Source organism: Aplysia californica, unplaced genomic scaffold, assembly GCF_000002075.1.
Source record: "Aplysia californica isolate F4 #8 unplaced genomic scaffold, AplCal3.0 scaffold00020, whole genome shotgun sequence".
Lineage (NCBI taxonomy): Eukaryota > Metazoa > Mollusca > Gastropoda > Aplysiida > Aplysiidae > Aplysia > Aplysia californica.
Window position 1 is genome coordinate 1,503,993 of NW_004797290.1, and position 24,967 is coordinate 1,528,959.

At 36.1% G+C, this 24,967-nt stretch overlaps 1 protein-coding gene across 6 annotated transcripts in view; it reads right to left on the minus strand.

Moving 5' to 3' along the window:
• Positions 1 to 360: 360 nt before the first annotated feature.
• The window catches only part of LOC101846478 (progranulin), a 52,580-nt gene continuing 27,973 nt past the window's right edge, over positions 361 to 24,967 (minus strand). For 4 of the 6 annotated variants that reach the window (XM_013087125.2, XM_013087121.2, XM_013087138.2 and 1 more), the window contains 26 exons: positions 24,217 to 24,339; positions 23,117 to 23,230; positions 22,346 to 22,468; positions 21,463 to 21,576; positions 20,760 to 20,882; positions 19,660 to 19,773; positions 18,958 to 19,080; positions 17,858 to 17,971; positions 17,087 to 17,209; positions 15,987 to 16,100; positions 15,216 to 15,338; positions 14,332 to 14,445; positions 13,630 to 13,752; positions 12,530 to 12,643; positions 11,759 to 11,881; positions 10,659 to 10,772; positions 9,888 to 10,010; positions 9,004 to 9,117; positions 8,302 to 8,424; positions 7,244 to 7,357; positions 6,469 to 6,591; positions 5,969 to 6,088; positions 4,726 to 4,848; positions 3,361 to 3,480; positions 2,384 to 2,506; positions 361 to 1,621 (listed from right to left, as the gene is read on the minus strand). In XM_013087125.2, the coding sequence (XP_012942579.1) occupies positions 1,607 to 1,621; positions 2,384 to 2,506; positions 3,361 to 3,480; positions 4,726 to 4,848; positions 5,969 to 6,088; positions 6,469 to 6,591; positions 7,244 to 7,357; positions 8,302 to 8,424; positions 9,004 to 9,117; positions 9,888 to 10,010; positions 10,659 to 10,772; positions 11,759 to 11,881; positions 12,530 to 12,643; positions 13,630 to 13,752; positions 14,332 to 14,445; positions 15,216 to 15,338; positions 15,987 to 16,100; positions 17,087 to 17,209; positions 17,858 to 17,971; positions 18,958 to 19,080; positions 19,660 to 19,773; positions 20,760 to 20,882; positions 21,463 to 21,576; positions 22,346 to 22,468; positions 23,117 to 23,230; positions 24,217 to 24,339 (2,994 nt within the window). In that variant the 3' untranslated portion in view covers positions 361 to 1,606. The remainder of the gene's footprint in view (positions 1,622 to 2,383; positions 2,507 to 3,360; positions 3,481 to 4,725; positions 4,849 to 5,968; positions 6,089 to 6,468; positions 6,592 to 7,243; positions 7,358 to 8,301; positions 8,425 to 9,003; positions 9,118 to 9,887; positions 10,011 to 10,658; positions 10,773 to 11,758; positions 11,882 to 12,529; positions 12,644 to 13,629; positions 13,753 to 14,331; positions 14,446 to 15,215; positions 15,339 to 15,986; positions 16,101 to 17,086; positions 17,210 to 17,857; positions 17,972 to 18,957; positions 19,081 to 19,659; positions 19,774 to 20,759; positions 20,883 to 21,462; positions 21,577 to 22,345; positions 22,469 to 23,116; positions 23,231 to 24,216; positions 24,340 to 24,967) is intronic. The other 2 variants (XM_035972004.1, XM_005090657.3) reach the window with 2 other exon arrangements.

Genomic DNA, 24,967 nt, shown 5'->3' on the forward strand with positions numbered 1-24,967 from the left:
GGTTTCAAATTTCTATGTTATTTTTCGGATAGGAAGTAGTTTTCAGTAAGTTTAAAAACGAAGATCTTATTGTTGGCGGGCCATAGACCTGATTTTTGTGCGTCCAGCCGATGAAATTCACAAAAATAAAGTATTTTTACCAGGATAACATCATGTATCATTTTCTTTTCACAGAAAGAACTGATAGCTGTCAGTTTTAACTGAACGCTTCGTACTCTCCTTTAGACACATTCTACAGAAAGAAATTACGGTAATGGACCACCACTGATCCAGTTACCCCCCCACCCTAAGGCAATATGCAGGTATATGCTACTACTACTACAACCATTTCTATCAATAAATGAATAAATCTGCACACTGTTGAAAAAGCATCATTCATTTAATTGTTGCTCATTAAATCTCATTGAATCATGAAGTCTGAAGATTTTAAAAAGCATACACATACACACTTATGACACTTTTCTATTGGACAGAATATAAGCATTTTTTCAACAATCCTCACTTGTAAACCAAAAGCAGTCATCCAGTCTTCCTGTCCACAAGAGACTTCCTAGTTCTTATTCAATATGTAGCCAGAATGTACAAGGAGAAACCAGTCCCCTGAGCTATACGCAAGAGCCAAGAGAATTATAGAAGTATGAAAAATCTACAGTTATCAATATCTTTGTATTGAGTCATTGAATTTCAAAGAAATATAACAAAAGTACTCAGCTGTAATATTGCCATGTGAGCGAAAACACAGGAAAGAAAAAAAGAACTTTGAATCAAAAGCACCATGACTTCTATAATAAACAACTTTAAGGAAGAACGATCTTCCCAAAGAAATGGAAAAGAGAATTATAAAAGTTTGAAAAAAACCTACATTCATCAATATCTTCATAATGAGTCCTTTAATTTCAAAAGCAACTAACACAAAAAGTAGGCTACACAGATTTAACGTGTGACATTAAAACGCAAAATAAGAACTGTCATTTTCACATAGCACATCACATGAAGGGAGAACAAACTTCACAATGAAATGGAATGTTAGTCATGATAATTAAATAAGAGATGACAATCTACACCAAATCAGATTCATTCCAATTTGTGATGAAAAACTCAATGAGCAACAATAAGTATAGCACATTTCACCGAGTCTGTGACACAAGGAATACACACTAATATATAAATATAGTTGAGCTGCCTGCTGAACAGTCTCACACTAAATTTTCAGGCATCAATGGGTGTTGTTAAGAGGAATTGTTATCTTTGTTGTAAAAATATATTGTCCACAGTCATCTTGCACAATTGTTCAAATATCTTTCAAACTTCTGCTTCATCTATATACTCAGCAGTGTCAAATATACATGATTGTATTAAAAAATTGTTTTAGAATCAATGGACAAAGACAACACATACAAATTACAGTTTAAAAATAAAAGCAAACACATCTTTTTTTGTGAAGTCAAAAACAAAAAAACATATATACAAATGATTGCTAACTAATTAAATTAGCCCCAATGAGTGCGACACATTCCACAGCAATGTGGCAGGTGTCTTGCTGAGCCAAGAGGTGATCTGGTCTCCCGTCACACAGGTCTACTGGATCAGGTCACATCAGAAGCCATTAGGGCAGCAATACCTGAAGTCAGAGAAGCATATAGCCTGATGAGTCACTGAGCAAGGAACAACAAAACATATACTCAACGCTTTACCAGTCACTAGTTCTCATATTGGGAACTTTCTACTTTTTATAAATTGAAACTGGTGAAGTGGGCACATACTCTACTCAAAAAAGCTGCAAAGCAAGGTAAAAGAAAGTTTAAATCTCTGAAACGAAATCTTTGAGCAAAAAGCTGTGTGACTATTGAATATTAAATAGTAGTGAATACTTCTTAGAGACAAATTTCATAACTCTTGTTGGCTCCACTTATCATTCTGTCTAGTAATCATCAACTTCAACTCGTATTTAACGCAGTGATATAGACCTATAACTTTATGACGGGTTGAGAAAAATTAAATAAAAATCATTTATCGAATTTAAAAAAACATACGCCATTCGAATGGCTTCAAATAGCTGTGAATAGGGCAACAATCTTGAATGTTGAATAGCAAAATCAAATGGGCACTGCTCTAATACAGACTCCTACACTAGGAAGGAGTCCATCTCATTTCAGTTAAAAAACAGGGCAAACAATAATCACGGTTCCGAGATAAAGTGCAAGCTATTGACTTGTATGGCAACAGGTCAAACACAAGCTGCTGGCATTTATGAATCATTTGCTACGGAGCAACAGTGTCTGCTTTCCAAGTTTGTATCTCCAGTTTCTGAGACATGTGAGCTGGATTCTAAAACTTCTACATTGTTTGCTAATGCCATCAATATAGAGCAGAAAAAACTCACAGGAGTTGCAGGTTCCTTGTTGAACCAAGAGAGAACATCTCCACCCCTGATGCATTTTCCATGAGCAACATCACACTTGTAGCCGTTGGGGCAGCAGTGAAGATGGTCAGAGCAGCATGTAGCCTGGGCAAAAACATAAAAAAGTCTAACTCAGATTTCTTCATCTTATAATTTGTTGCACAGAATAACAAGCACAGACAAATAAGGGTCCTTTTTCTGTTCTCATTCCTCGCCAAAAATGTCCACCCACCATCTGTTCAATTTCTTGTGCACATAGTGGCTTTCCAGTGTAAAAGAGAATGTTCCCTGTTGATGCAAGCTTTACAGTAAAGCTACAGCTTAATGCCATTGATCTATTTTTGTCAGAGTCAAGCTGACAATTGAGGAACCATTGTGGGAGCAACAATGTGTGTGTTTCAGCCGTGTTGAACTCTGAGACGGCATTTTCTAACAGCAAGATAAGACCGGGTTGGACAGCAAAGAGTTAAATCAAAACGCATAAAGAATAAAACAAGTTAACTTTAAAGCGAAAATCCTTTCTAATAATTATAATAAATGACATTTATATAGCGCTCAATCCCGAATAAAGTACTCAGGCTCTGAGCGCTTTACAATACCGTACAACATACAACAGTAAAATAAATCGTTGTGTTCTCACTAAAGAAAATTATTCCAAATATTCATCTCATTAATTTAAAAACAGAAACGACTTCAGCTGACATTCGAATGAATCAAAAGATGTGATCTCTCTCAAAGTACTTGGTAAAGCATTCCAGATTTTGGGGCCTTGGTATTGAAAAGCCCTTTCACCCGTTGTTTTAAGTTTCATAGATGGTAAAATAAATTTCTTTTTGTCAGCTGATGACCTTAAACTACGAGTTGGAATGTACAGTCTTAATAGATTTGATATATATGATAAAAACCATTCTAACATATATATCAACTAGAAAATATATGTCATTGAATTTTGAACTCACTGATGGCAATGGACAGCAGCCATATTGTCCAGAAGCAAGTTGACAACAGGTGGTTCCATCAGGGCAGTAAGATGTTCCTCCTGGGCACACCACATGCTCTACCTCAGGTTTGGGGGCAATCTGAAACATTTCAAATATTCACTTAGTTCTCTTCAGAATAAATTAGAGCCTGACAGATTGCTTAACATGACGAATGGTATTCTTCATAAAAAAAGACACAGATCTTTATTTTTCTTATCAAGCTTGATATCTCATTTTAATGTAAACTTCTTTTCACAGAGGGAACAGTAAGCACACTGACACAATACAGTAGTCTCTGCCTAAGATCCCACCGCTTACGATCCCGGTTCACTAAAGATCCCGCTGTTTTAAGAAAACAGAATTTTTGCTATACAAAAGTCACCCCTAAGATCCCGCTCTGATCCACTCTGAAGGTAAACATTTGGCAAAGATCCCGCATTTCTGATCATAATTTATGGAGCAAACACCCGGGTGGGCACAACCGATCAACCAAGAGTGAAAAGTTGAGATCAATGAACTGGCCGTAGTGTCAAAGATCAGCCTTCGCTCCAGGTGGGATCACATCGTGCTGTGAACTCTTCCCTGACCAATGCAGCAGTTTTCTCTATTCCTGAGTTTGCGTGACAGACTGAATTTTTATTTTTGTGGTCACAACGTAATGGTGCGTAACGACAAAGACAAGGGAACTTGGTCAGAGAAGGAAGGCTATAAATTTTCGACAGGTAAAGAGGAGGGATAAGCGTAGATCTTGAGACTCACGATAGGAAAATAAGTGAAAATGGCACGCCTCATGTCACTATGTACTGTGATAGGCCAATTAGTTAACTACTCTTTATTCGCCATATGTCATAAATCCACCCAAGGGGCACGTCAGTTCATTTTCGAGCGGAGGGAGAACATTTTACCAATTTGAGCCTTAACATGGGTCACCGTAGATTCTTCCCTGGGTTCATCGGCTAAGGTCCCGCATTTTCCTTGCTCCCGAGCACCGGGATCTTAGGCGGAGACTACTGTAATTAATGACCGGAGGAAAACCAAGACAGACAAACAAAACAGAGGTACTGTAAAGAAGTAGAACCAACCAGTGGTCCTACAACCAAGTATGTGTACTTTTTGGGGGGGTTTTCGGTGTATTTTTTAAATACAACACCCTTCATGAAAAGGAAAACCCAGAAAAAAGAAAAACTTCCACTTCAAAGGCGTGAAAATTTAAGAAACACATCAATGTCATTGTTCTGCCAAAGAAGAAAATCCATAACATCATTCACACAAAATTAACTTCCGTTGCAAACAACACATATCATCATAAATGAATTGAAGCAAGAGTAAGTAATATTTTGGTACCTCAGTGGCAGGTTCCTTGTCGAACCAAGAGAGAATGTCTCCACCCCTGATGCATTTTCCATGAGCAACATCACACTTGTAGCCGTTGGGGCAGCAGTGAAGATGGTCAGAGCAACATGTAGCCTGAGCAAAGAATACAGGTTTTCCATGGTTACGATAAAGTGAGAATTTTCAACAGCTTCTGCAGCATATCAGATTTTATGAATCATTAAGAGACGTTGAATATCAAATTTTCAACGAGAGGTGTTTTTTGTAAATAGCCTACTATCAAACCAGCTGTAACAGCCACCACTATAAGACAATTACCTGCCACTTCCCATATCCTCCCTCCTTTTTTTTTTTAAAATCATTAAAATGAAATGTAAGAGACAGCCACCTGTCTAAGATGGCCATTTTTGTCCTTGGCAATGGGTAGCTGTCTTTGACAATTTCAACTGTGCAAGTTTACAAAATTTCAGAAACAAGAAAGAAGAGCTATGAAGCCATCAACAGAAGTACGTCAAATACATTAAGAGTAAATTAATGTGTAAAAATAGGAAGGATAACTGACCATAACATCGACAGCAAAAATTGCTCAGACCAGTCATGTTTTATATCTGTCGCAGCAGTATCTATTTCAGCAAGTAGTTTATAAATAATATGAAGTGGGACAAAACCTCCATTTAACATTCTCAAATAGAGGTTGATACACAATAATATGACAAACACCGTCCTGTGTGCAAACAGCGGTACATCAAAACAGTACCAACAATCTTTTACATCTCAGGATTTATGTCTACACTGCTTACTAGGCATCTCACTTCCCATGAAAACATGGCACAGTTGTCATCCACCTGTTAAATATTTGCCCCATGTACTGACTAATCTTTGAATGTCAGCATCTGTGGTGAAATGGTTAGGCTTTTCATTGTTGCACGTAGAAGACGCAAGTTCAATTCCCACGTTGGGAGGTATTTAAAAGTGTTTCTGCCAATCTACAAAGAAGCGTATGCTATTCAGCTCATGTTGGCAATGACATGTAGGGTCAAAGCAGCCCATCTCCTAAAAGATCCAAATACAACCACTTCCCCCACTGCATTTTTTTCTCTATTTTAATAACACCGTTCAAGATGCCCACCTGTTTAAGACAACCACTTTTCTCTTTGACAATGGGAGACCATTTTCAACAATTTTGACTATGCACAACACAAGCCAGCCTATCACAGTTCATGTTAAACGTATTTACTCAATCAGAAAAAATTACCGATGGTCGAGGACAGCAGCCATATTGTCCAGAAGACAGCTGACAACAGGTGCTTCCATCGGGACAGAAGGAAGATCCTCCTGGGCACACTACACGGTCTACCTCAGCTTTGGGAGAAATCTGTGCAATGCAACATAAGAACTGATTAAAAGGAAAACGACAGTATCGGAGTATACATACATTTTCTCATTTGTTTTTCTTTAGAAAAAGCTACTCTAAACCAAAATGGAAATTTAAAAATATAACCTCTGTTAAAGGAACAGCAAGTTAATACCTTTACATTAGAACTCACACAATATAATGTGCTTTGTCTTTCAAAAACAAAGGTCAGGTACCTTGGTACAAATCTTCTTTGATGTAATATGAAAAAAACACACTATTTATTTCATTATAAAGAAGCAATAAAATGTGACATGAAGTATAAAGTAAAATATCAGAACCCAGATAAGAATTAAAACTGAATATCTTGTCAACTTATTTACAAAGTTGAATTTACTCACTGGAGTGGCCACTTTTTTGGTCATCCATGATAGAATGTCTCCACCCCTGAGGCATTTTCCATGAGCAACATCACACTTGTAGCCGTTGGGACAGCAGTGAAGATGGTCAGAGCAGCATGTAGCCTGAGGACAATGGTAAAAAAAAATTAAAAACATGCCATGAAATTGGATATAGCATGATGATTCATAGGTGTGGAAAAATATTGTAACATTTCGACAGTCCCATCTTCATTGTATAGAGACAACTGATGTGCCAGATTGACGAGTGAAAAGTTTTCAAGTTTGTGTGTGAGATTAAGTGACATTTCAAACTCACAGTAAAGTACACCTTTACAAGGACATTTGCTTGCTAAGAAAAAAACTGAAGAAAAAAAAACCTCATAGCACAAAAAATGGGTGGGTACAAGCTTCACTTGTGCTCCTGGTAGGAGAGGCGACAACTCGTGTTCGGCAAGCCTCAAATGTACCAATTCCTTATTCTCCAAAACACAGGTGACATTATACACAGTATCATATCAATTTAGATCAGCCATGGCATGGTGACTGTGCATTGGTGTAATATTGTGCATAATGTCGGTAAATTCTTTTGTATGAATTTTGTATGTATGAATTAATTTAACTATGTATGTGTGTTTGGAAAGCCAACTATTCCCATTTGGATCATAATCATCACTAAAAGAAACCAAAAACAAAATCTGCAGTACGTCAAGAACTACAAGCTCCTATTTGTACTACATGTGTAGCCAGCACCTTATTTTGAGGAAACATAACATACCTGTGGCAAAGGACAGCAGCCATACTGTCCAGAAGCAAGTTGACAACAGGTGGTTCCATCAGGGCAGTAAGATGTTCCTCCTGGGCACACCACATGCTCTACTTTGGTCTCAATCTATATAAGGCAGAAAAAGCATTGACAAAGATCTGGATGCTATGCAAAACTGTTAAGGGGTCTGCTGCTGTGCATGTTCTTATCATGACTTCAAAATCAGTACAAAATCTTTAAAAAGTTTTCCTATGCATAAGCCCTCTACCTATTAAAATGTTGGAACATTTATAAAAATAGAAACATTTTTTTTTCCCAGTTAAACACATTTGTGAGGTGTCGTGGTGAAATCAGGCGCTTGTAAAAATAATGAAAGTAAAGAAAACAGCATTTTTCTTACCATTTGGCAACTTTTATCAAATTGTTATTTTTTTGCTAAGGCTAATCACTTTAACTTTAAAATGTTGATTAAAGGTACAAAAAATATAAATTTACAGTTTACGAGGACTTTCAAGCTTTAAATGTCACCCAACTTTGGTGGCTATTTTCTTGCTAATTTTACCTCCGAAACCACATGACCCTCAACTTCTTCAATCCAAAATATCTGGACTTTTATTGAAGATGGATCAGTAATTGTTTTTTCAAAGCAAGACAATAAACAAGCTTTAAGATGATACCATTAAGTCCATATGCCCCAAAGCGCTTGATTTCACCACGTCCTGACACATGTACATCTAGTATTGATTCTAGCAAATATAGACGATGTGACTGAAACAAAATATGAAATCCAACAACCACAAGTATTTGTAATGGCATAATATTCTGCCAACAACACAGTAAATTATTATGCTACGTAAACAACAAGAATCATTTCTCATTTTTTAAAGCATGCACCCTGTTTCAACAGAATTCACACTTATTAACATATACATCAATTATACAAAATGGGACGAACTACTGAGGAATTCCAGTTTTTCACACAATCAAACGGATAGAACTTTTAAAAGTTCAAAAGGCTAAAGCAATTTCCACTATGTAAACATCTACAGCACTGATTTTATCATTCTTACCTCAGTGGCAGGTTCCTTGTTGAACCAAGAAAGAACATCTCCACCCCTGAGGCATTTTCCATGAGCAACATCACACTTGTAGCCGTTGGGGCAGCAGTGAAGATGGTCAGAGCAGCATGTAGCCTTAGGATAATGGTGAAAAAACAAATTCAAATCATACCATGAAGTTGGATAGTGAACGATGATTCATATAGTGGAAAAAGATTGCAATATTTTAACAGTACCATCATGTAAGGAAAAACTGCTGTGCAAGCATGATCAATTGAAAGTTTCAAAGTTTGTGTGAAATTTCAATCTATCTCACAGCAAAAAAATACCAATACTTTACAAAGACATTGCTTGCTAGTTATTCAGAAAAAAAAAAGCTGATGACAAAATTTCCATAATTTAGCTTCAGATGGACTGACTTCTTATTTTCCCACATCAACTGTACATCATACATAACACCATCTAATGTAAACGTGCCATTGTGTATTGACTGGATGGGTAGGTTTGATATTGTAAATTATGCAATATTGGTCTATTCTATTTTGTATAAATTAATTTAACTATATATGGTAAGTGAAATATTCCTATAGGGTATCAATGAAACCAACCAAACCAAACTGTCAAGAACTGAAAGCTTCTACTACTATCACGTCAGTGGTCAATGTCAGGGGCCAGAACAAGTAGTCAGCTTTATTTTGAGGAAACACAACATACCTGTGGCAAAGGACAGCAGCCATACTGTCCAGAAGCAAGTTGACAACAGGTGGTTCCATCAGGGCAGTAAGATGTTCCTCCTGGGCACACCACATGCTCTACTTTGGTCTCAATCTATACATGGCAGAAAAAACCCCCAGTGATGATCACTGACACAAATCACGATATGATCCACATACTCTGGGTCTGCATGCTAACCAGAACAGATAAGGAGTCTGCTGCAGTGCATATTCTCACAAAGATCTCAAAATCTTTTGAAAGGCATCCTATACTTAAAGAGTGTTTTCCAGTGAAAATATTATCTTCAAAACATTTCCTTGCACGTTAGTTGTAATGCAGACTTTTGTATCGCTCTTACTGATGTATACAAGACATAAACCTCACACTTGGGTCTAGATGCTAAACAAAAACCATTTAGGGATCTTTCTGCGGTGCACATTTTCTCACAAAAACCTCAAAATCAATAGAATCTACAAAATATTTCAGAAATCTTGTCATACTTAAGGCCCTATTCAATAGGAACTGTCAAAGCATTAACAAAAACAGAAAGATTTTTTTCAAGCAAAACATATTTATGATGTGATTGAAACAAAATACAAAATTTAACAATAGCAAATATTTGTAAAGGCTTGATATTCTCACAATAACAAGTAAAATATGTTGCCATATAAACAAAAAGAAAAATTTATCAATTATAAGTAAGCAGTCTGTTTGAAGAGAATTGCACTTATAAACATATTATGTGGTAATTATATGAATAGGACGCACTACTGAGAAAGCCAAGTTTTTCAAACAACAAAACTGATAGACCTTCTAAAAGTTTAAAAGGTTACAGCAATTTTCACAATGAAAAGACCTAGCAGCACTGATTTTGTCATTCTCACCTCAGTGGCAGGTTCCTTGTTGAACCAAGAGAGAACATCTCCACCCCTGAGGCATTTTCCATGAGCAACATCACACTTGTAGCCGTTGGGGCAGCAGTGAAGATGGTCAGAGCAGCATGTAGCCTTAAAAAAATTAACCAAAAAACCAAATTCCAAATGTGCCATAAAGTTGGACACAGCATAATGATTATATAGTGGAAAAAGAACACAACGTTTCAATAGTTCTATCAAGTAAGAAAAACTGCTCTGCAAGCATGATCAGTTAAAAGCTTAAAAGTTTGTGTGAGACTTCAGTCTATCTCCCAGCCAAGTAATACAAATACTTCACCAGGACATTGCTTGCTAGTAATTCAGGAAAAAGAGCATAAGACAAAATTCCCATAACACAAAAAGTGGGAGGGTGCAAGCTAAACTTGTGCTCCCTGTATGAGGGACTGCAAGTTCTACATTGGGCATACTTCAGATAGACTGACCCCTTATTCTCCAATATCATCGGTACATCATACACAGTAGCATCCAATGTAAATGCGCCATGGTGTATTGACTGTCTGCATAGGTTTGATATTGTACATGATGCAATATTGGTAAATTCTATAATGTACAAATTATTATAATAACCAAGCATATATAATTAGAGAAATATTACCATAGAGATCGATGAAACCAGCCAAAACCAAACTGTACAGTATGGCAAAAACTACAAGCTTCTATTTCTACCACATCAGTGGCCAGGGAAGGTAGACAACATTATTTTGAGGAAACACAACATACCTGTGGCAATGGACAGCAGCCATACTGTCCAGAAGCAAGTTGACAACAGGTGGTTCCATCAGGGCAGTAAGATGTTCCTCCTGGGCACACCACATGCTCTACTTTGGTCTCAATCTATACAAGGAAGAAAAAAAAACCCAATCATGATCACAGATACAAAAACATTATATGACCCACATACTTAGGATCTGGATGCTATGCAAAACTGTTAAGGGGTCTGCTGCTGTGCATGTTCTTATCATGACTTCAAAATCAGTACAAAATCTTTAAAAAGTTTTCCTATGCATAAGCCCTCTACCTATTAAAATGTTGGAACATTTATAAAAATAGAAACATTTTTTTTTTCCAGTTAAACACATTTGTGAGGTGTCGTGGTGAAATCAGGCGCTTGTAAAAATAATGAAAGTAAAGAAAACAGCATTTTTCTTACCATTTGGCAACTTTTATCAAATTGTTATTTTTTTGCTAAGGCTAATCACTTTAACTTTAAAATGTTGATTAAAGGTACAAAAAATATAAATTTACAGTTTACGAGGACTTTCAAGCTTTAAATGTCACCCAACTTTGGTGGCTATTTTCTTGCTAATTTTACCTCCGAAACCACATGACCCTCAACTTCTTCAATCCAAAATATCTGGACTTTTATTGAAGATGGATCAGTAATTGTTTTTTCAAAGCAAGACAATAAACAAGCTTTAAGATGATACCATTAAGTCCATATGCCCCAAAGCGCTTGATTTCACCACGTCCTGACACATGTACATCTAGTATTGATTCTAGCAAATATAGACGATGTGACTGAAACAAAATATGAAATCCAACAACCACAAGTATTTGTAATGGCATAATATTCTGCCAACAACACAGTAAATTATTATGCTACGTAAACAACAAGAATCATTTCTCATTTTTTAAAGCATGCACCCTGTTTCAACAGAATTCACACTTATTAACATATACATCAATTATACAAAATGGGACGAACTACTGAGGAATTCCAGTTTTTCACACAATCAAACGGATAGAACTTTTAAAAGTTCAAAAGGCTAAAGCAATTTCCACTATGTAAACATCTACAGCACTGATTTTATCATTCTTACCTCAGTGGCAGGTTCCTTGTTGAACCAAGAAAGAACATCTCCACCCCTGAGGCATTTTCCATGAGCAACATCACACTTGTAGCCGTTGGGGCAGCAGTGAAGATGGTCAGAGCAGCATGTAGCCTTAAAAAAATTAACCAAAAAACCAAATTCCAAATGTGCCATAAAGTTGGACACAGCATAATGATTATATAGTGGAAAAAGAACACAACGTTTCAATAGTTCTATCAAGTAAGAAAAACTGCTCTGCAAGCATGATCAGTTAAAAGCTTAAAAGTTTGTGTGAGACTTCAGTCTATCTCCCAGCCAAGTAATACAAATACTTCACCAGGACATTGCTTGCTAGTAATTCAGGAAAAAGAGCATAAGACAAAATTCCCATAACACAAAAAGTGGGAGGGTGCAAGCTAAACTTGTGCTCCCTGTATGAGGGACTGCAAGTTCTACATTGGGCATACTTCAGATAGACTGACCCCTTATTCTCCAATATCATCGGTACATCATACACAGTAGCATCCAATGTAAATGCGCCATGGTGTATTGACTGTCTGCATAGGTTTGATATTGTACATGATGCAATATTGGTAAATTCTATAATGTACAAATTATTATAATAACCAAGCATATATAATTAGAGAAATATTACCATAGAGATCGATGAAACCAGCCAAAACCAAACTGTACAGTATGGCAAAAACTACAAGCTTCTATTTCTACCACATCAGTGGCCAGGGAAGGTAGACAACATTATTTTGAGGAAACACAACATACCTGTGGCAATGGACAGCAGCCATACTGTCCAGAAGCAAGTTGACAACAGGTGGTTCCATCAGGGCAGTAAGATGTTCCTCCTGGGCACACCACATGCTCTACTTTGGTCTCAATCTATACAAGGAAGAAAAAAAAACCCAATCATGATCACAGATACAAAAACATTATATGACCCACATACTTAGGATCTGGATGCTATGCAAAACTGTTAAGGGGTCTGCTGCTGTGCATGTTCTTATCATGACTTCAAAATCAGTACAAAATCTTTAAAAAGTTTTCCTATGCATAAGCCCTCTACCTATTAAAATGTTGGAACATTTATAAAAATAGAAACATTTTTTTTTTCCAGTTAAACACATTTGTGAGGTGTCGTGGTGAAATCAGGCGCTTGTAAAAATAATGAAAGTAAAGAAAACAGCATTTTTCTTACCATTTGGCAACTTTTATCAAATTGTTATTTTTTTGCTAAGGCTAATCACTTTAACTTTAAAATGTTGATTAAAGGTACAAAAAATATAAATTTACAGTTTACGAGGACTTTCAAGCTTTAAATGTCACCCAACTTTGGTGGCTATTTTCTTGCTAATTTTACCTCCGAAACCACATGACCCTCAACTTCTTCAATCCAAAATATCTGGACTTTTATTGAAGATGGATCAGTAATTGTTTTTTCAAAGCAAGACAATAAACAAGCTTTAAGATGATACCATTAAGTCCATATGCCCCAAAGCGCTTGATTTCACCACGTCCTGACACATGTACATCTAGTATTGATTCTAGCAAATATAGACGATGTGACTGAAACAAAATATGAAATCCAACAACCACAAGTATTTGTAATGGCATAATATTCTGCCAACAACACAGTAAATTATTATGCTACGTAAACAACAAGAATCATTTCTCATTTTTTAAAGCAAGCACCCTGTTTCAACAGAATTCACACTTATTAACATATACATCAATTATACAAAATGGGACGAACTACTGAGGAATTCCAGTTTTTCACACAATCAAACGGATAGAACTTTTAAAAGTTCAAAAGGCTAAAGCAATTTCCACTATGTAAACATCTACAGCACTGATTTTATCATTCTTACCTCAGTGGCAGGTTCCTTGTTGAACCAAGAAAGAACATCTCCACCCCTGAGGCATTTTCCATGAGCAACATCACACTTGTAGCCGTTGGGGCAGCAGTGAAGATGGTCAGAGCAGCATGTAGCCTTAGGATAATGGTGAAAAAACAAATTCAAATCATACCATGAAGTTGGATAATGAACGATGATTCATATAGTGGAAAAAGATTGCAATATTTTAACAGTACCATCATGTAAGGAAAAACTGCTGTGCAAGCATGATCAATTGAAAGTTTCAAAGTTTGTGTGAAATTTCAATCTATCTCACAGCAAAAAAATACCAATACTTTACAAAGACATTGCTTGCTAGTTATTCAGAAAAAAAAAAGCTGATGACAAAATTTCCATAATTTAGCTTCAGATGGACTGACTTCTTATTTTCCCACATCAACTGTACATCATACATAACACCATCTAATGTAAACGTGCCATTGTGTATTGACTGGATGGGTAGGTTTGATATTGTAAATTATGCAATATTGGTCTATTCTATTTTGTATAAATTAATTTAACTATATATGGTAAGTGAAATATTCCTATAGGGTATCAATGAAACCAACCAAACCAAACTGTCAAGAACTGAAAGCTTCTACTACTATCACGTCAGTGGTCAATGTCAGGGGCCAGAACAAGTAGTCAGCTTTATTTTGAGGAAACACAACATACCTGTGGCAAAGGACAGCAGCCATACTGTCCAGAAGCAAGTTGACAACAGGTGGTTCCATCAGGGCAGTAAGATGTTCCTCCTGGGCACACCACATGCTCTACTTTGGTCTCAATCTATACATGGCAGAAAAAACCCCCAGTGATGATCACTGACACAAATCACGATATGATCCACATACTCTGGGTCTGCATGCTAACCAGAACAGATAAGGAGTCTGCTGCAGTGCATATTCTCACAAAGATCTCAAAATCTTTTGAAAGGCATCCTATACTTAAAGAGTGTTTTCCAGTGAAAATATTATCTTCAAAACATTTCCTTGCACGTTAGTTGTAATGCAGACTTTTGTATCGCTCTTACTGATGTATACAAGACATAAACCTCACACTTGGGTCTAGATGCTAAACAAAAACCATTTAGGGATCTTTCTGCGGTGCACATTTTCTCACAAAAACCTCAAAATCAATAGAATCTACAAAATATTTCAGAAATCTTGTCATACTTAAGGCCCTATTCAATAGGAACTGTCAAAGCATTAACAAAAACAGAAAGATTTTTTTCAAGCAAAACATATTTATGATGTGATTGAAACAAAATACAAAATTTAACAATAGCAAATATTTGTAAAGGCTTGATATTCTCACAATAACAAGTAAAATATGTTGCCATATAAACAAAAAGAAAAATTTATCAATTATAAGTAAGCAGTCTGTTTGAAGAGAATTGCACTTATAAACATATTATGTGGTAATTATATGAATAGGACGCACTACTGAGAAAGCCAAGTTTTTCAAACAACAAAACTGATAGACCTTCTAAAAGTTTAAAAGGTTACAGCAATTTTCACAATGAAAAGACCTAGCAGCACTGATTTTGTCATTCTCACCTCAGTGGCAGGTTCCTTGTTGAACCAAGAGAGAACATCTCCACCCCTGAGGCATTTTCCATGAGCAACATCACACTTGTAGCCGTTGGGGCAGCAGTGAAGATGGTCAGAGCAGCATGTAGCCTTAAAAAAATTAACCAAAAAACCAAATTCCAAATGTGCCATAAAGTTGGACACAGCATAATGATTATATAGTGGAAAAAGAACACAACGTTTCAATAGTTCTATCAAGTAAGAAAAACTGCTCTGCAAGCATGATCAGTTAAAAGCTTAAAAGTTTGTGTGAGACTTCAGTCTATCTCCCAGCCAAGTAATACAAATACTTCACCAGGACATTGCTTGCTAGTAATTCAGGAAAAAGAGCATAAGACAAAATTCCCATAACACAAAAAGTGGGAGGGTGCAAGCTAAACTTGTGCTCCCTGTATGAGGGACTGCAAGTTCTACATTGGGCATACTTCAGATAGACTGACCCCTTATTCTCCAATATCATCGGTACATCATACACAGTAGCATCCAATGTAAATGCGCCATGGTGTATTGACTGTCTGCATAGGTTTGATATTGTACATGATGCAATATTGGTAAATTCTATAATGTACAAATTATTATAATAACCAAGCATATATAATTAGAGAAATATTACCATAGAGATCGATGAAACCAGCCAAAACCAAACTGTACAGTATGGCAAAAACTACAAGCTTCTATTTCTACCACATCAGTGGCCAGGGAAGGTAGACAACATTATTTTGAGGAAACACAACATACCTGTGGCAATGGACAGCAGCCATACTGTCCAGAAGCAAGTTGACAACAGGTGGTTCCATCAGGGCAGTAAGATGTTCCTCCTGGGCACACCACATGCTCTACTTTGGTCTCAATCTATACAAGGAAGAAAAAAAAACCCAATCATGATCACAGATACAAAAACATTATATGACCCACATACTTAGGATCTGGATGCTATGCAAAACTGTTAAGGGGTCTGCTGCTGTGCATGTTCTTATCATGACTTCAAAATCAGTACAAAATCTTTAAAAAGTTTTCCTATGCATAAGCCCTCTACCTATTAAAATGTTGGAACATTTATAAAAATAGAAACATTTTTTTTTTCCAGTTAAACACATTTGTGAGGTGTCGTGGTGAAATCAGGCGCTTGTAAAAATAATGAAAGTAAAGAAAACAGCATTTTTCTTACCATTTGGCAACTTTTATCAAATTGTTATTTTTTTGCTAAGGCTAATCACTTTAACTTTAAAATGTTGATTAAAGGTACAAAAAATATAAATTTACAGTTTACGAGGACTTTCAAGCTTTAAATGTCACCCAACTTTGGTGGCTATTTTCTTGCTAATTTTACCTCCGAAACCACATGACCCTCAACTTCTTCAATCCAAAATATCTGGACTTTTATTGAAGATGGATCAGTAATTGTTTTTTCAAAGCAAGACAATAAACAAGCTTTAAGATGATACCATTAAGTCCATATGCCCCAAAGCGCTTGATTTCACCACGTCCTGACACATGTACATCTAGTATTGATTCTAGCAAATATAGACGATGTGACTGAAACAAAATATGAAATCCAACAACCACAAGTATTTGTAATGGCATAATATTCTGCCAACAACACAGTAAATTATTATGCTACGTAAACAACAAGAATCATTTCTCATTTTTTAAAGCATGCACCCTGTTTCAACAGAATTCACACTTATTAACATATACATCAATTATACAAAATGGGACGAACTACTGAGGAATTCCAGTTTTTCACACAATCAAACGGATAGAACTTTTAAAAGTTCAAAAGGCTAAAGCAATTTCCACTATGTAAACATCTACAGCACTGATTTTATCATTCTTACCTCAGTGGCAGGTTCCTTGTTGAACCAAGAAAGAACATCTCCACCCCTGAGGCATTTTCCATGAGCAACATCACACTTGTAGCCGTTGGGGCAGCAGTGAAGATGGTCAGAGCAGCATGTAGCCTTAAAAAAATTAACCAAAAAACCAAATTCCAAATGTGCCATAAAGTTGGACACAGCATAATGATTATATAGTGGAAAAAGAACACAACGTTTCAATAGTTCTATCAAGTAAGAAAAACTGCTCTGCAAGCATGATCAGTTAAAAGCTTAAAAGTTTGTGTGAGACTTCAGTCTATCTCCCAGCCAAGTAATACAAATACTTCACCAGGACATTGCTTGCTAGTAATTCAGGAAAAAGAGCATAAGACAAAATTCCCATAACACAAAAAGTGGGAGGGTGCAAGCTAAACTTGTGCTCCCTGTATGAGGGACTGCAAGTTCTACATTGGGCATACTTCAGATAGACTGACCCCTTATTCTCCAATATCATCGGTACATCATACACAGTAGCATCCAATGTAAATGCGCCATGGTGTATTGACTGTCTGCATAGGTTTGATATTGTACATGATGCAATATTGGTAAATTCTATAATGTACAAATTATTATAATAACCAAGCATATATAATTAGAGAAATATTACCATAGAGATCGATGAAACCAGCCAAAACCAAACTGTACAGTATGGCAAAAACTACAAGCTTCTATTTCTACCACATCAGTGGCCAGGGAAGGTAGACAACATTATTTTGAGGAAACACAACATACCTGTGGCAATGGACAGCAGCCATACTGTCCAGAAGCAAGTTGACAACAGGTGGTTCCATCAGGGCAGTAAGATGTTCCTCCTGGGCACACCACATGCTCTACTTTGGTCTCAATCTATACAAGGAAGAAAAAAAAACCCAATCATGATCACAGATACAAAAACATTATATGACCCACATACTTAGGATCTGGATGCTATGCAAAACTGTTAAGGGGTCTGCTGCTGTGCATGTTCTTATCATGACTTCAAAATCAGTACAAAATCTTTAAAAAGTTTTCCTATGCATAAGCCCTCTACCTATTAAAATGTTGGAACATTTATAAAAATAGAAACATTTTTTTTTTCCAGTTAAACACATTTGTGAGGTGTCGTGGTGAAATCAGGCGCTTGTAAAAATAATGAAAGTAAAGAAAACAGCATTTTTCTTACCATTTGGCAACTTTTATCAAATTGTTATTTTTTTGCTAAGGCTAATCACTTTAACTTTAAAATGTTGATTAAAGGTACAAAAAATATAAATTTACAGTTTACGAGGACTTTCAAGCTTTAAATGTCACCCAACTTTGGTGGCTATTTTCTTGCTAATTTTACCTCCGAAACCACATGACCCTCAACTTCTTCAATCCAAAATATCTGGACTTTTATTGAAGATGGATCAGTAATTGTTTTTTCAAAGCAAGACAATAAACAAGCTTTAAGATGATACCATTAAGTCCATATGCCCCAAAGCGCTTGATTTCACCACGTCCTGACACATGTACATCTAGTATTGATTCTAGCAAATATAGACGATGTGACTGAAACAAAATATGAAATCCAACAACCACAAGTATTTGTAATGGCATAATATTCTGCCAACAACACAGTAAATTATTATGCTACGTAAACAACAAGAATCATTTCTCATTTTTTAAAGCATGCACCCTGTTTCAACAGAATTCACACTTATTAACATATACATCAATTATACAAAATGGGACGAACTACTGAGGAATTCCAGTTTTTCACACAATCAAACGGATAGAACTTTTAAAAGTTCAAAAGGCTAAAGCAATTTCCACTATGTAAACATCTACAGCACTGATTTTATCATTCTTACCTCAGTGGCAGGTTCCTTGTTGAACCAAGAAAGAACATCTCCACCCCTGAGGCATTTTCCATGAGCAACATCACACTTGTAGCCGTTGGGGCAGCAGTGAAGATGGTCAGAGCAGCATGTAGCCTTAGGATAATGGTGAAAAAACAAATTCAAATCATACCATGAAGTTGGATAATGAACGATGATTCATATAGTGGAAAAAGATTGCAATATTTTAACAGTACCATCATGTAAGGAAAAACTGCTGTGCAAGCATGATCAATTGAAAGTTTCAAAGTTTGTGTGAAATTTCAATCTATCTCACAGCAAAAAAATACCAATACTTTACAAAGACATTGCTTGCTAGTTATTCAGAAAAAAAAAAGCTGATGACAAAATTTCCATAATTTAGCTTCAGATGGACTGACTTCTTATTTTCCCACATCAACTGTACATCATACATAACACCATCTAATGTAAACGTGCCATTGTGTATTGACTGGATGGGTAGGTTTGATATTGTAAATTATGCAATATTGGTCTATTCTATTTTGTATAAATTAATTTAACTATATATGGTAAGTGAAATATTCCTATAGGGTATCAATGAAACCAACCAAACCAAACTGTCAAGAACTGAAAGCTTCTACTACTATCACGTCAGTGGTCAATGTCAGGGGCCAGAACAAGTAGTCAGCTTTATTTTGAGGAAACACAACATACCTGTGGCAAAGGACAGCAGCCATACAGTCCAGAAGCAAGTTGACAACAGGTGGTTCCATCAGGGCAGTAAGATGTTCCTCCTGGGCACACCACATGCTCTACTTTGGTCTCAATCTATACAAGGAAGAAAAAAAAACCCAATCATGATCACAGATACAAAAACATTATATGACCCACATACTTAGGATCTGGATGCTATGCAAAACTGTTAAGGGGTCTGCTGCTGTGCATGTTCTTATCATGACTTCAAAATCAGTACAAAATCTTTAAAAAGTTTTCCTATGCATAAGCCCTCTACCTATTAAAATGTTGGAACATTTATAAAAATAGAAACATTTTTTTTTTCCAGTTAAACACATTTGTGAGGTGTCGTGGTGAAATCAGGCGCTTGTAAAAATAATGAAAGTAAAGAAAACAGCATTTTTCTTACCATTTGGCAACTTTTATCAAATTGTTATTTTTTTGCTAAGGCTAATCACTTTAACTTTAAAATGTTGATTAAAGGTACAAAAAATATAAATTTACAGTTTACGAGGACTTTCAAGCTTTAAATGTCACCCAACTTTGGTGGCTATTTTCTTGCTAATTTTACCTCCGAAACCACATGACCCTCAACTTCTTCAATCCAAAATATCTGGACTTTTATTGAAGATGGATCAGTAATTGTTTTTTCAAAGCAAGACAATAAACAAGCTTTAAGATGATACCATTAAGTCCATATGCCCCAAAGCGCTTGATTTCACCACGTCCTGACACATGTACATCTAGTATTGATTCTAGCAAATATAGACGATGTGACTGAAACAAAATATGAAATCCAACAACCACAAGTATTTGTAATGGCATAATATTCTGCCAACAACACAGTAAATTATTATGCTACGTAAACAACAAGAATCATTTCTCATTTTTTAAAGCATGCACCCTGTTTCAACAGAATTCACACTTATTAACATATACATCAATTATACAAAATGGGACGAACTACTGAGGAATTCCAGTTTTTCACACAATCAAACGGATAGAACTTTTAAAAGTTCAAAAGGCTAAAGCAATTTCCACTATGTAAACATCTACAGCACTGATTTTATCATTCTTACCTCAGTGGCAGGTTCCTTGTTGAACCAAGAAAGAACATCTCCACCCCTGAGGCATTTTCCATGAGCAACATCACACTTGTAGCCGTTGGGGCAGCAGTGAAGATGGTCAGAGCAGCATGTAGCCTTAGGATAATGGTGAAAAAACAAATTCAAATCATACCATGAAGTTGGATAATGAACGATGATTCATATAGTGGAAAAAGATTGCAATATTTTAACAGTACCATCATGTAAGGAAAAACTGCTGTGCAAGCATGATCAATTGAAAGTTTCAAAGTTTGTGTGAAATTTCAATCTATCTCACAGCAAAAAAATACCAATACTTTACAAAGACATTGCTTGCTAGTTATTCAGAAAAAAAAAAAGCTGATGACAAAATTTCCATAATTTAGCTTCAGATGGACTGACTTCTTATTTTCCCACATCAACTGTACATCATACATAACACCATCTAATGTAAACGTGCCATTGTGTATTGACTGGATGGGTAGGTTTGATATTGTAAATTATGCAATATTGGTCTATTCTATTTTGTATAAATTAATTTAACTATATATGGTAAGTGAAATATTCCTATAGGGTATCAATGAAACCAACCAAACCAAACTGTCAAGAACTGAAAGCTTCTACTACTATCACGTCAGTGGTCAATGTCAGGGGCCAGAACAAGTAGTCAGCTTTATTTTGAGGAAACACAACATACCTGTGGCAAAGGACAGCAGCCATACAGTCCAGAAGCAAGTTGACAACAGGTGGTTCCATCAGGGCAGTAAGATGTTCCTCCTGGGCACACCACATGCTCTACTTTGGTCTCAATCTATACATGGCAGAAAAAACCCCCAGTGATGATCACTGACACAAATCACGATATGATCCACATACTCTGGGTCTGCATGCTAACCAGAACAGATAAGGAGTCTGCTGCAGTGCATATTCTCACAAAGATCTCAAAATCTTTTGAAAGGCATCCTATACTTAAGAGTGTTTTCCAGTGAAAATATTATCTTCAAAACATTTCCTTGCACGTTAGTTGTAATGCAGACTTTTGTATCGCTCTTACTGATGTATACAAGACATAAACCTCACACTTGGGTCTAGATGCTAAACAAAAACCATTTAGGGATCTTTCTGCGGTGCACATTTTCTCACAAAAACCTCAAAATCAATAGAATCTACAAAATATTTCAGAAATCTTGTCATACTTAAGGCCCTATTCAATAGGAACTGTCAAAGCATTAACAAAAACAGAAAGATTTTTTTCAAGCAAAACATATTTATGATGTGATTGAAACAAAATACAAAATTTAACAATAGCAAATATTTGTAAAGGCTTGATATTCTCACAATAACAAGTAAAATATGTTGCCATATAAACAAAAAGAAAAATTTATCAATTATAAGTAAGCAGTCTGTTTGAAGAGAATTGCACTTATAAACATATTATGTGGTAATTATATGAATAGGACGCACTACTGAGAAAGCCAAGTTTTTCAAACAACAAAACTGATAGACCTTCTAAAAGTTTAAAAGGTTACAGCAATTTTCACAATGAAAAGACCTAGCAGCACTGATTTTGTCATTCTCACCTCAGTGGCAGGTTCCTTGTTGAACCAAGAGAGAACATCTCCACCCCTGAGGCATTTTCCATGAGCAACATCACACTTGTAGCCGTTGGGGCAGCAGTGAAGATGGTCAGAGCAGCATGTAGCCTTAAAAAAATTAACCAAAAAACCAAATTCCAAATGTGCCATAAAGTTGGACACAGCATAATGATTATATAGTGGAAAAAGAACACAACGTTTCAATAGTTCTATCAAGTAAGAAAAACTGCTCTGCAAGCATGATCAGTTAAAAGCTTAAAAGTTTGTGTGAGACTTCAGTCTATCTCCCAGCCAAGTAATACAAATACTTCACCAGGACATTGCTTGCTAGTAATTCAGGAAAAAGAGCATAAGACAAAATTCCCATAACACAAAAAGTGGGAGGGTGCAAGCTAAACTTGTGCTCCCTGTATGAGGGACTGCAAGTTCTACATTGGGCATACTTCAGATAGACTGACCCCTTATTCTCCAATATCATCGGTACATCATACACAGTAGCATCCAATGTAAATGCGCCATGGTGTATTGACTGTCTGCATAGGTTTGATATTGTACATGATGCAATATTGGTAAATTCTATAATGTACAAATTATTATAATAACCAAGCATATATAATTAGAGAAATATTACCATAGAGATCGATGAAACCAGCCAAAACCAAACTGTACAGTATGGCAAAAACTACAAGCTTCTATTTCTACCACATCAGTGGCCAGGGAAGGTAGACAACATTATTTTGAGGAAACACAACATACCTGTGGCAATGGACAGCAGCCATACTGTCCAGAAGCAAGTTGACAACAGGTGGTTCCATCAGGGCAGTAAGATGTTCCTCCTGGGCACACCACATGCTCTACTTTGGTCTCAATCTATACAAGGAAGAAAAAAAAACCCAATCATGATCACAGATACAAAAACATTATATGACCCACATACTTAGGATCTGGATGCTATGCAAAACTGTTAAGGGGTCTGCTGCTGTGCATGTTCTTATCATGACTTCAAAATCAGTACAAAATCTTTAAAAAGTTTTCCTATGCATAAGCCCTCTACCTATTAAAATGTTGGAACATTTATAAAAATAGAAACATTTTTTTTTTCCAGTTAAACACATTTGTGAGGTGTCGTGGTGAAATCAGGCGCTTGTAAAAATAATGAAAGTAAAGAAAACAGCATTTTTCTTACCATTTGGCAACTTTTATCAAATTGTTATTTTTTTGCTAAGGCTAATCACTTTAACTTTAAAATGTTGATTAAAGGTACAAAAAATATAAATTTACAGTTTACGAGGACTTTCAAGCTTTAAATGTCACCCAACTTTGGTGGCTATTTTCTTGCTAATTTTACCTCCGAAACCACATGACCCTCAACTTCTTCAATCCAAAATATCTGGACTTTTATTGAAGATGGATCAGTAATTGTTTTTTCAAAGCAAGACAATAAACAAGCTTTAAGATGATACCATTAAGTCCATATGCCCCAAAGCGCTTGATTTCACCACGTCCTGACACATGTACATCTAGTATTGATTCTAGCAAATATAGACGATGTGACTGAAACAAAATATGAAATCCAACAACCACAAGTATTTGTAATGGCATAATATTCTGCCAACAACACAGTAAATTATTATGCTACGTAAACAACAAGAATCATTTCTCATTTTTTAAAGCAAGCACCCTGTTTCAACAGAATTCACACTTATTAACATATACATCAATTATACAAAATGGGACGAACTACTGAGGAATTCCAGTTTTTCACACAATCAAACGGATAGAACTTTTAAAAGTTCAAAAGGCTAAAGCAATTTCCACTATGTAAACATCTACAGCACTGATTTTATCATTCTTACCTCAGTGGCAGGTTCCTTGTTGAACCAAGAAAGAACATCTCCACCCCTGAGGCATTTTCCATGAGCAACATCACACTTGTAGCCGTTGGGGCAGCAGTGAAGATGGTCAGAGCAGCATGTAGCCTTAAAAAAAATTAAAAACATGCCATAAAGTTGGATATTGAACGATGATGATTCATATGGTGAGATTTCAACATTCCCATTTTAATAACACGTAAAGACAAACTTTTTTTAAAAAATCATTAAAATGTTCTAAGTTTGTGCGAGATTTTGTAGTAGAGGTTTTATGGCGCTCGAAACTGCATACGGTCATATGAGCGCCAGAAGATTAGAGGTGTTACAAGAGAGTAACAAACAGAAAAGAAGGAGGGGAGATAAGTACGATAGATGTTTGATAGGAAAGAAGAAGCAAACCACACCAGAGCACCCACCAATCACCCGCAAGTAACACTTATAACTTATTAGGTCACCTGCTTTCTAGTCACAAAGGAAAAAGTGAACACACAAAAAAACAACTCTCATAGCAGAAAAAGTGGGTGGCTACAAGCTACACTTGAGCTCATTATACTAGTCATTGCGACTTCTGCATTGGGCATTCACCTAAAATGTACCTCATACACAATATCAAACCAATAAAGACGAACCATGGCATGTTGACAATCTATCTGTGCTGGTGTGATATTGTGCGGAGCACAGATAGTCAACTTTACTTTGAGGAAACATAGCATACCTGTGGCAATGGACAGCAGCC